At 37.1% G+C, this 12,110-nt stretch overlaps 1 protein-coding gene across 1 annotated transcript; it reads left to right on the top strand.

The window, feature by feature from the left end:
* The first annotated feature begins 10,059 nt into the window (after nt 1-10,059).
* Nucleotides 10,060-11,748, top strand: LOC112003148 (receptor-like protein 33). Its single transcript, XM_024035332.1, has one exon. It carries the CDS (start codon nt 10,060-10,062, stop codon nt 11,746-11,748), a length of 1,689 nt encoding a protein of 562 aa, XP_023891100.1.
* Nucleotides 11,749-12,110: the final 362 nt, after the last annotated feature.

Below are 12,110 nucleotides of genomic sequence, written 5' to 3'. Positions count from 1 at the left end.
AAGGCGATGGCGAAGGCGCTTGAGGCAACCGTTGGAGTCGATCTGGAGCTCGGAGTGATCTGGAGCTTGAGGCGACCGTTGGTGTTTGGAGTCGATCGTTGCTTGATCGGCGCGGTGCTGCGATCTGGAGCTCGGAGTTCGCCGGCAAGCTGGAGCTCTCGTTCTCTCTGCGTTCTCTGTTCTTTCTCTCGTTCTCTCCCTCTCTTGCATTTTCTGGAAATCGTTTGAAGGTAAAATAAAAACGTAAAACGATTTCCGGGACAAAGCCATATTTTACACGGTCAAAGGAAATTGATTTCCGGAAAATACTATTTTCAAAACTAACCAAACGGCCTATTTTACGGAAAATGATTTCCTGAAATCATTTTCACCCAAAACAAACGCAGCCTTAGTGTTTTTTAGGCCAATGAATACTCATTTGTGTATGTGCTGCTGGTGCTATGATTTCTAATTTAATTGTTTAATGACGTTGCTAAATATAGTTTAATTGTTTAACGACGTTGCTTAATTGTTTAACGACATTGCCTAGGAGATTTGTTTTAATTTTTTTTTTCTTTCCCATTATTTTATATTATCTTTGTTGGAGAAATATAGTTTGTCCATTACTAAGGAGTGAAAAAATGGTAATAGTTGTAGGGAAAATTAACAAGAAATAACGTTTTACGGGGTGGGGTGGGACTTTGCGGGGCCTTAAGGGGCGGGGATGGGGTAAGAAATTTTTCACGTCATACGGGGCGGGGCGGGGATGAGGTAAGAAAAATCCATGCAGAGCGGGGGTGAAGACCCCATCTTTCGGCCTCGTTCCGCCCCATTGCCATCCCTATTCTAGCATGGCATGTGAGTGCTTGTAAAAAAAAATAGCATGGCATGTGAGATTGTCAAGCAATGCTTTGTCTAAATTCTGTTTAGACACTGCTTATTGTTGAAAACTGAAAACACTGTAGTAAAATAATTATTAAATGTGTGAATAGTGCTATGAGACCCAATTTTAAAGAAAAATTGGCTGAAATTCGTACTTACGGGTCCCGTGAACAATACACGGGACCCACACAAAAAACGCAGCCCATTCACAAATGCAAATGCATTTGTATCCAAACTTACACTAAGAAAACTTATTATGATGTCCAACTGATAGAATATTTTAAAATATAGGTAACATGGTAAACAAATAGCCTTCAGGCATCACTAGCAAATAGAGGAGATAATGTGCTCTAAGCATGTTTATTGCAAAACAAGATTGCAAATTCTATCAAATACCCTGACTCTAAATTTTGTTTATTATCCAGCTTGAGATTATTTATCTGAACCGTAGCGATCAATAAATAGGATACAATAAAAACCTTGACAGTACAGANGCATAAATAAGGGATATTAGATTTGTCACAAATACAGACATTGCTTTTGTCACTAGAGTTTACGTAAAATAAACATCTTAACCATTAATAAGCAACTTAATATTTTGGCACTAGAACTAAAATATTTAAAAGTTAAAACACAAAACTATAATAGATGATCACAAAATAAGTATATATATATATATATATATATTTTTTTTTTTAATAAATGAACTTGGGTGTAATAGAATATTAGATTTATTAAAGCTTAGGTAATAGAGTTTTAGATGGAATAAACATCTCAACAATTAATAAGCAAATTAATATTTTGGTAATAATTAATATATCTACTTAGCATAAGCAAAAGATAGTCGCGGGTGAAGGGATTTAAACTTTGAATGTCTTAAAAATACTTGGAAGTGTCAACCAATTGAATTACAAAGTTCTTGGCATCCAATCCTCTTAGTCAAATTCATTAAAACAACATTGTTTTGGAAAGTTAAAAATACCAAGAACTTTCAACGAATTGAATTACAAGGCCCTTGGCATCTAATCCTCATAGTCAAATTCATTAAAACAACATTGTTTTGGAAAGTGAAAACATAAATAAATAAATAAAGTTAAAATTGGACACAGTACTGATGAAATGACTAATGAAAAAAGAAAAAAAATATATATATATATATATTAAAATTAAAGAAACAAATGAAATAGAACTAGAGGATATAATTTGTAATATATATAATTTTTAATGTAATTTTCAATTTTGTTTTTGTTAAAAATAGAAATAATTTGAGCCAAAAGAAATAGATGACATTAAACAGTCCCTGAGAATACCATTTCTACACGTTCTATCTAGTATGGTTAATTCAGACAGCCAAGCAATATGATTGGTACGTGTTTAATGATTGCTTGCAACATGTTCAATCTGCAATGACTCAAAAATCTGAACAAACAATTCTATAGTTCAATATTCAGGGTAGGTAATAATAAACTGACCCTGCAAAAGAAAAATATGACTACCCAAGTCTTGTAATGGTGAAACACGTTTTCCAAAGATGAAAAATTCTAGCAGATCAATGACTTTAAAACAGCAATGATATTATTTTGTACGATACAAATTTTAAGAGATAAAGGCAAAGTTAGTAATTAAACATTTCTTTAGTTGCTACTTTGGAAGACTTTTTTTTTTTTTTGCTAATATATTTTGAAAGACTCTTTGCTGCCTTACCCGGCCCGCTTAGTTATTAAAATATGGTAGTTATTAAAATATGGTCAAAATGGAACCAAATATAGCACTGTTTATCAAAGTATATATATTAATATGCCATTGTTTTAAAAATATTTAGAAATCTACTACTTTTAGGATACTTGAGTTTTCTATGGTACTCGAGTTTCACGTAAAAGTTTTGAAAATTTTTAATGGTACTTGAGTTCCATCAAAAAATTTCGACAAATTTAAAAGTTATTTTTTCAAATAATTTGAATTCATAGAACTCGAATATTATATGCATGTACATTTTCCAATAACCATTTGGGCATTAAAATATTATGCGCATGTACATTTTCCAATGACCAAGCACTTTGGGTAGAAACACTGACAGGTCTTTTGACTCTTTTCTATAGCAAATGAGAACTGTGCAATTCAACAATTATGCCTTATTTCTTATTTGCTTGGTGGGTGCATTACAATCTGCTAAATGTCTAGCATAAATGTCATAGGTTAATTATTTTTATAAGCTGATGATAATAAATGTTAATGTGTATAATATAGTGGGCTTTAGGCCCAGTTAGATTACTTGTATAGCACTCAGTCTTGTACTACACACTTGCTTGTACCGCACACATATTTACCTGTACTGCACTCATATGCCTCCTATATAAAGACATACATGTATATTCTTTGATTAAGAATTACAATACAATCATTCAGTATTTCTAACATGGTATCAGAGCCATTGCTCTGACCTTTTCTTAGCAGTCTTGTTCTTATTGGTGTTCCTCCACTCTCAACATCGCTTTCACTATCACAACAGTCGCCGCAGCCTCTCACCGTTGAACCCCCAACGTCTTACCAACCGTTGTCTTCGGGTTCCGAACCTGCAACCGCTGTCATTGAGGAGTCCAACACTGCACAAATCACTGCACGTGTCATCCCGCCACGAATATTGCTCCGATCACATTTCCAGAGGTATCACTGAGATCGTCTTGAAACGATCTACTTGTCGGTGAAAGCCTCACAGTCATCGGAGACAACACATGCCTTCACGTGCTGCCTAAAGTTTCTCCATCAGTGCCCCACGCGCCACACGCGCCGTCCTCAGTTCAAGCTGACATCACTCGTGACGTCATCAGTGCCACGTCAACCCTAGCCTACGTCAGCATCCAAGCACCTGCTGACGTCATCGCTACGTTATCCTGTTGACGTCATCTACGCTGACCGTTGACTGTTGACTACCTTTGACCGTTGACTTTGACCAGGCCATTGACCATTGACTTTTTCAGGGTTAACTTTTTCAGTCCAGGTTCTCCTTACCTAATTTTTCGCATAGATTTCATTTTTGCAGTCTGTTTTTGCATATTGTGTCTCTAAATGGATAAAAATGATATTTTTCTTCCTCGCTCTATCAATACTATATTGGATAGAAATATGAATTACTTATTTTGGTCTCAAGCTATGCGTAGTTTTCTTAAAGGTTGCATGCTCTGGCATTATTGCACCGGTGCAATCACTATTCCTATCAAAAGGGCAAGTGAAGAAGATGTTGCCTTCCTCAATCGCATGATTGAATGGGATAGTCACAACCACATGATCCTCACATGGATTCGGAATACTTCCATTCCTTCCATCGCTAATCTATTGGGCAGATTTGATGATGCAAAATCAACATGGGATATGTTGGCCAAAAGGTACTCCACTACTCACGGATCCATGAAATACCAGTCAGTGGTTGAATTGCATCAACTCAGGCGAGAACCATGGCAATCCATCAATGACTACTATGATTAGCTTCGCTTCATTTGGGACCAAATTGACCTTTCTGATCCAACTTGGGCATGCTCAAAGGATACTCAGCAATATGCAACCATTAGAGATGAATTTTGTCTCTATGAATTCCTGATATCACTGCACAAGGACTTTAAGCCCACCCGAGGTCAGCTTCTTAATCGTAGTCCTCCTCCCTCTCTTGATACTGCTGTAAATGAGTTGGTCAGGGAAGAAGCTTGTCTTGCAACACTTCAAGCTCAGAATAAGCTGAATGTTTTTGCTATTACTCCTTTTGCTCCTCCTATGGAGCAGCCTCAGCAATCAGGTGATTTCTCTAGCTCTAGCAATTGTCACAAGCAAACCAACAAAAAGTTTTGCAACTATTACAAGCATCCTGGCCACACCATTGAGACTTGTTACCGTCGCAACAAATCTACTGTTATTGTTGCAAATACTGAGCCTACTTTGTCGATGCCTTACATTTCAGTTGAGTCCCAGTCTTCTGGATCCACTACCAACCTCTCCCTCACTAAACTACAAGATATCATAACTCAGGCTGTTCGTATGGCTGGTACTGCATCTCTTTCCACTGCTCTCTCAGTTCTACCTGGTAAGTCACAAACTTGGCTTTTTGATTCTACCTATTGCAATCACATGACACCTCACTCGTCCTTATTCTCCAAACTTAACCCTGCACCAAATCCTCTTAATATTCATATAGCTGATGGTTCCACCATGCATGAGAATAGTCTAGGTTTTGTTTCAACCTCCAACCTCTCTGCTCCTAGGGTCTTTCATGTACCTGACCTATCCTATAATTTATCCTCTGTGAGACAATTAGCTGAACTAGGATATCATCTTATTTTTTACTATTCTGAGTGAATTGTACAGGATCCGAGAATAGGGCAAGAGCTTGGGACCAGTCCTAGAATTGGGCGTATGTTCCCCGTGGAAAATCTTCATCTTCCACCTGTTGCTTATGTTTCTGTTGCTGCTGCAGCTACTGCGGTTTCCTCCTTACCTTCTCTCACACTTTGGCATTCTCATCTTGGTCATGGCCCATCTTCTCAGGTACAACAATTAGCTTCTCAGGTCTGTTGGGTTCTGTGTCTAAAGATAATTTTGATTGTACTTCTTGCCAGTTAGGAAAACAGCCAGCTTTACCTTTCAATAATAGTGACTCTATCTCTAATAATATTTTTGAGTTAATTCATTCTGATGTTTGAGGACCTTCTCCTGTTACTAGTATTGGTGGATCACAATATTTTGTTGTTTTTATTGATGATTATTCTCATTATAGTTGGATTTTTCCTATGAAATCCCGTTTTGAAATCTTACCAATATACAGTAACTTTGCAAAAATGGTGGAAACACAATTCTCCAAACGTATCAAAACCTTTCGATCTGATAATGCTCTTGAATATACTCAATATGCTTTTCAAGCTCTGTTACATTCCTATGGCACTGTACATCATCTAACTTGTCCAGGTACCTCTCAACAAAATGGTCGAGCCGAAAGAAAACTTCGTCATATTCTTGACACTGTTCGTGCTCTTATTCTTTCTGCCAAAGTTCCTGCCCCATTTTGGGATGAAGCCGCTCTTCATGCTGTTCATATTATTAATCGCCTTCCAAGTACTGTCATCCATAATCAGACTCTGTATGAGCGTCTTTTTGGGTCACCCCCTGACTATCATTACCTTCGCTCCTTTGGATCTGCTTGTTTTGTTCTCCTTCAGCCTCATGAGCGCAACAAACTTGAGCCTCGATCTAGACTTTATTGTTTCCTTGGTTATGGTGAAACTCAAAAAAGGTATCGTTGTTATAATCCTATCTCTCATCATCTCCGAGTTTCCTGTAATGTTGTCTTTTGGGAACACTGCTTATTTGTTGAACTCTATTATTTTCATTCTTCCCTGACTAACTCCTCTGTCTTAGAAATATTTCCAGATAAGTCTCATGTTCCTTCTACAAATAATCTTGATCCTTCTTTGGTCTTCTTTCTAAATATTTTTTATGCTTCTCCTAGACGGGTTGAAAATGAACATGTTGATGACGAGCTACCCCCCCTTGAGCCTGGGTCCCCCACTCCTGCTCTGCCTGAAGATCCTCCACAAGACATTCCACCTCGCCACTCAACTCGGGTAAGATCCATTCCTGGACATTTACTTGACTATCATTATTACACTGCCCTTGCTACATTTCACGAGCCTCAAACCTTTCGTAAGGCCTCCATTGACCCTTTATGATAGATTGAAATGAAAGAGGAACTTGATGCATTAACCAAAAACCATACTTGGGATCTGGTTACTCTCCCTCCTAGACAGTCTGTGGTTGGTTATAAGTGGATCTATAAGATCAAGACTTGCTCTGATGGGTCCATTGAGTGCTATAAGGCTCGTCTGATTGCAAAAGGTTTTACACAGGAATATGGGATTGATTATGAAGAGACTTTTGCCCCAGTTGCTCGTATCTCATCCGTTCATGCCCTCCTAGCTGTTGCCGCTGCTAGTAAATGGGACTTTTTTTAAATGGATGTTAAAAATGCCTTCCTTAATGGGGATCTGAATGAAGAAGTCTATATGCAACCTCCTCTTGGTCTATCTATTGAATCAAATAAGGTTTGTCGCCTTCGACATGCACTTTATGGACTTAAACAAGCTCCACGAGCTTGGTTTGCCAAGTTCAGCTCCACCATCTTTCGCTTGGGTTACACTACCAGAACTTATGATTCTACCTTATTTCTTTGTCGCAATGATAAAGGCACCATTTTGCTTCTCCTCTATGTGGATGATATGATCATAACTGGTGATGACATCAATGGCATTCAAGAACTCAGAGATTTTCTTAGTCAGAAGTTTGAGATGAAAGATCTTGGACATCTCATTTATTTCTTGGGTCTTGAAATCACTCATTCCATAGGTGGTCTTTATATTACTCAAGCCAAGTATGCTTCTGACCTCTTATCTCGAGCTAGACTCACTGACAGCAAGCCTGTTGACACTCTAGTTGAACTTAATGCGCATCTGACACCCTCAGGGGGGAAACCATTGTCTAATCCCTCTCTTTACAGACGATTGGTTGGCAGCCTAGTTTATCTCACAGTTACTCGCCCAGACATTTGCTATGCTGTTCATCAGGTGAGCCAGTATCTGTCTGCTCCACGATCGACTCACTATGCTGCTGTTCTGCACATTCGTTGATACTTGAAAGGCACTCTCTTCCATGGTCTTTTCTACTCAGCTCAGTCTCCTCTTGTACTACGTGCATTCTCTGATGCTGATTGGGCAAGAGATCTCACTGATCGTAGGTCCACTACAGGTTATTTTTTTCTTCTTGGTTCTTCTTTGATTTCTTGGCGAAGTAAGAAGCAAACTTTTGTGACCCGCTCTAATACTGAAGCAGAATATCGTGCCCTTGCTGATACCACATCTGAGCTCCTTTGGCTACGATGGCTTTCTAAGGATTTAGGTGTGTCCACATCCTCTGCTACTCCTCTTTATTGTAACAACCAGAATATCATCCATATTGCTCACAATGATGTCTTCCATGAACGGACTAAACATATCGAGATTTATTGTCATTTTATCCGTTATCATCTTGTCCATGGTGCTTTCAAGCTCTTCTCAGTCTCCTCCAAAGATCAACTTGCTGATATCTTCACCAAGTCACATCCTAAGGGACGCCTTCGTGATTTGGTTGACAACCTCAAGCTGGTCTCACATCCACCTTGAGTTTGAGGGTGGTTGTTAACGTGTATAATATAGTGGGCTTTAGGCCCAGTTAGATTACTTGTATAGCACTCAGTCTTGTACTACACACTTGCTTATACCGCACACATATTTACTTGTACTGCACTCATATGCCTCCTATATAAAGACATCTATGTATATTCTTTGATTAAGAAATACAATACAATCATTCAGTATTTCTAACAATAAAAAATTACAAATATATCCACTAAAGGTATCAATATGAGAGAATCTAGATCTAAAGTATATGAGATTATTATGATACTTGTTTATAAGGATTTTTTTAAAAATTTAAAATCTGAGCTGGATAATATGATTTTTTTTTTCACTTTCAAAACTAGTTCTTATAAATAAATATAAAAAAAATAGAGTAATCCATCCAGTCAAAAAAAAAAAAAGTAAATCACAAGAGAAAATTTCCAGTTTTTGACTGATCACAATAATTAATAGAGTGACCCAAAAGACCTTGATTTTATTTTTTTCTTTTTTCTTTTTTTGAGGATACATTTTGTAAAATGTCATTGGCCAAAGACATTTTTTAAAATTCTACAGAGTTAATTAAAGTCTTTTAAGATAATGAGAACCCAGAAGTTAAAGAAAATGGTTAAAACGCCCAACCCATAAAATACGCTAACACTAGGGATTAGAATTGTCTACATGTGCCTGATAATCCTGGTTATGGTCCCTTCTGATAATCGTGGCCGCCTATAAATATAGATACATGTATCTGTAACATCTCAATTCTGAAACACCCAAAATACATATATATATATATATATCCTTCTTCCTTTTAATTTCTCTCAAAGCCAATGCAAATACGGGGTGGGTACCCTTCTTTCTCATTTTCTTCCTCTTCCTTTCTTTGCCTAATTCATCTCTCTCTTCTTTTTCTTTTAATTCATCTACGCCTCTTTGCCTTTCTAACCAAAGCTCTCTTTGCTCCATTTTGGAAACTCTTTTTCTGTCGGTTATTCTAGTTATAGTTGTGATTATTATTCTTATCCTCCGAAGAATTCAAGAAAAATGGGTAGAGATTGTTGTGGGTGGGATGGGGTCACCTGTTATACGATGACAGGTCATGTCATTGCTGTCAACCTCAGTTGCAGTTGCCTTCAAGGTCCCTTCCATCCTAATAGAACCCTTTTCTCTCTTCACCATCTCTAGAGGCTCAACCTCGCTTACAACGAGTTCTATTTCTCCACAATTTCATCTAATTTTGGTGGCTTTGTGAACATGACGCATCTCAACCTCACTAAGTCCTCCTTTGCTGGTAATGTCCCATCCAAAATCTCCCACTTATCCAAACTGGTTTCACTTGATCTCTCTTTTAATTTTGGCATGAGAATTGAAACGCCTACTTTGAAAAGAATTGTTCAAAACCTAACCCATCTAACTGAACTTTTTTTGGATGATGACATGTCTTCTGTTTCACCTAATTCTTTCATGAATTTGTCTTCCTCTTTGACATCTCTTAGTCTTTTTTATTGTGAATTGAAAAAGAGATTCCTAGATAGTATATTCCACCTCCTAAACCTCCAGTTGCTCAACGTAGGTAACAACTACAATCTCACTGGCTCCCTTCCAACGTATAACTGGAGTACTCCTCTCAAGACCTTAAAGCTCTCTAGAACCGAATTCCTAATCGACTTACCTAATTTAATAAGCAATCTCAAGTCCTTAAAAGAATTGTACCTCAGAGGATGCAATTTCATAGGATCATATCCAACATTTCTTCCTAATCTCACACAAATCACTTCTTTTGCCCTCTCACATAATAACTTTGGTGGTCAGTTTCCATGGTCCCTCCTAAACTTTGAAGTTCTTACTTACTTAGATCTCTCATACAACAATTTCATAGGGCAACTTCCGGAAGTTATGACAAACTTGACCTAAATTTTCTCTTCAAATAATTCTTCTAATAGTCAACCAGTCAATAAGATTCCTTCCAATCTAGAATAGCTCCACTTATCTAGTAACTTATTAAATGGCAATACCATCTTGGGTGTATACAATATCATCTTTGCGTTACTTACTTCTTGATAATAACCAATTCACTGGGCATATTGGTGAATTCCAGCATAACTCATTGGTTTTTCTTTGGTTGAATAATAACAACCTACATGGTCCCTTTCCATTGTCAATCTCTAAATTGGGTGAGCCTTCGTATCTAATTGTCTCCTTCAATAATTTAAGTGGCAATGTGGAGTCAAACATATTCTTTAAGCTCAAAAATCTTGAAAATCTTTTAATATCAAATAATCCTCTCCTATCACTAAGCTCCTTCACCTTTGCCACCAATATCTTACCCAAAATTGTTTCATTACAGTTGTCTTCTTCCAACATAACTGAAATTTCACACTTTTTACAAACTGCAGAATATATTGACCACTTAGACCTTTCCAACAACCAAATCAAAGGAAATATTCCAACCTGGTTATTGGAGGTGGGGACAGATTCACTGTATTACTTGAATCTTTCATACAACTCATTGACAAGTGTAGGACACCTTCCATGGAAGAACTTGAGATATCTTGATTTTCGTTCTAACTTGATTCAAGGACCACTTCCATTTCCTCCACTGGGCATATCTTTCTTTTCAATCTCAAGGAATAATATAATTGGACAGATCTCTTCCTCAATTTGCAATCTCAGTTCTATCGAGTACCTTGATTTGTCTTATAATCACTTGAGTAACATGATTCCTCCATGTTTTGGAAACTTCAGTTACAATCTCATAGATCTAGATTTACAAAATGACAATCTTAATGGCACCTTCCCAACGAAATTTGCAAAGGGATGTCGCTTGAGAAGTCTTAAACTCAATGGCAACCAATTTGAAGGGTCATTGCCACAATCATTGGTCCATTGTAGAAAGTTGGAAGTTCTAGATTTTGGTAACAACAAGATTAATAGCACCTTCCGTCGTTGGTTGGAAACTCTTCCTGAGTTGCAAGTTCTTATCTTGAGATCAAACAACTTTCATGGTGCCTTAGGCAAACCCAAGACCAAATTCTCATTCCCAAATTTGCGAATCATAGATCTCTCTCAAAACGAGTTCCATGGGCATTTGCCGACAAACCTTTTGAAGTATTTAAAAGCCATGATGAATGCGAGTGTGAACAAAGGTGAATTGAAATATATGAGTGATGATTATTATCAAGATTCTATGACAGTGACAATGAAAGGGTTTTTCATTGAATTGGTAAAAATCCAAAGTCTATTCACAACCATCGATTTCTCCAAAAATAATTTCAAAGGAGAAATTCCAGGTCATGTGCCTCCATCGTTGGGAAATTTAACCAATCTTGAATGGTTAGATCTCTCCTCAAACAAGCTCACAAGTGAAATTTCAATACAATTAGTAGATATCAAATCACTAGCAATTTTAAACCTATCAGAAAACTATCATTTTGGTCAGATACCTCAAGGTAAACAGTTCAATACATTTAAGAATGATTCTTACAATGGTAACTTGGGGTTATGTGGATTTCCAATGACAAAAGCTTGTGGCAATGACAAGGGACCACCACCACCACCATCCACCATTCAAGAAGATTATCTCAAATTTGAAAATGGGTTTCATTGGAAAGTTGTATTATTGGGGTACGGCTATGGATTCGTGTTTGGATTGGTTTTGGGTTATCTTGTGTTCTCAAGTGAAAAACCGAAATAGCTTTTGAATATTGTTTTCGGAGAATGACATAACAAGATACGAAGATCCAAGAAGAATGCTTGTGGAGAAACTCATTGATGAAGAATTTGGTGGATGCAAACACTGGTGTTAGGTATATTCTTATATACAAATATATTAGAAAATACATTGTTTCATAATTTTGGTTCCCTTATAATTTCTTTTTAAATTGTAAAAGATAAATTTTAATTTTTAAGTTTCTTTCCACTTGATTTTTAAAAATAAAAAAAATAAAGGTTCCTTTCCACTTGTCAGGAAGCCATCAATTGGATTCTTGATCATCTGAAGGTGCAAACAACATTGGGAGTATTGACTGTGAATTCGTACAGAAACACCTCTCTAAC

The sequence above is a fragment of the Quercus suber genome, unplaced genomic scaffold (genome assembly GCF_002906115.3).
Source record: "Quercus suber isolate HL8 unplaced genomic scaffold, Cork oak 2.0 scaffold_223, whole genome shotgun sequence".
Lineage (NCBI taxonomy): Eukaryota > Viridiplantae > Streptophyta > Magnoliopsida > Fagales > Fagaceae > Quercus > Quercus suber.
Note: the sequence above shows the minus strand (reverse complement) of the source record. Positions and strands in the feature narration are given on the sequence as shown.

What these genes read in the sequence shown, in the direction of transcription:
- LOC112003148 (XM_024035332.1), top strand. Translation starts at nt 10,060, where the DNA reads ATGGCAATACCATCTTGGGTGTATACAATATCATCTTTGCGTTACTTA.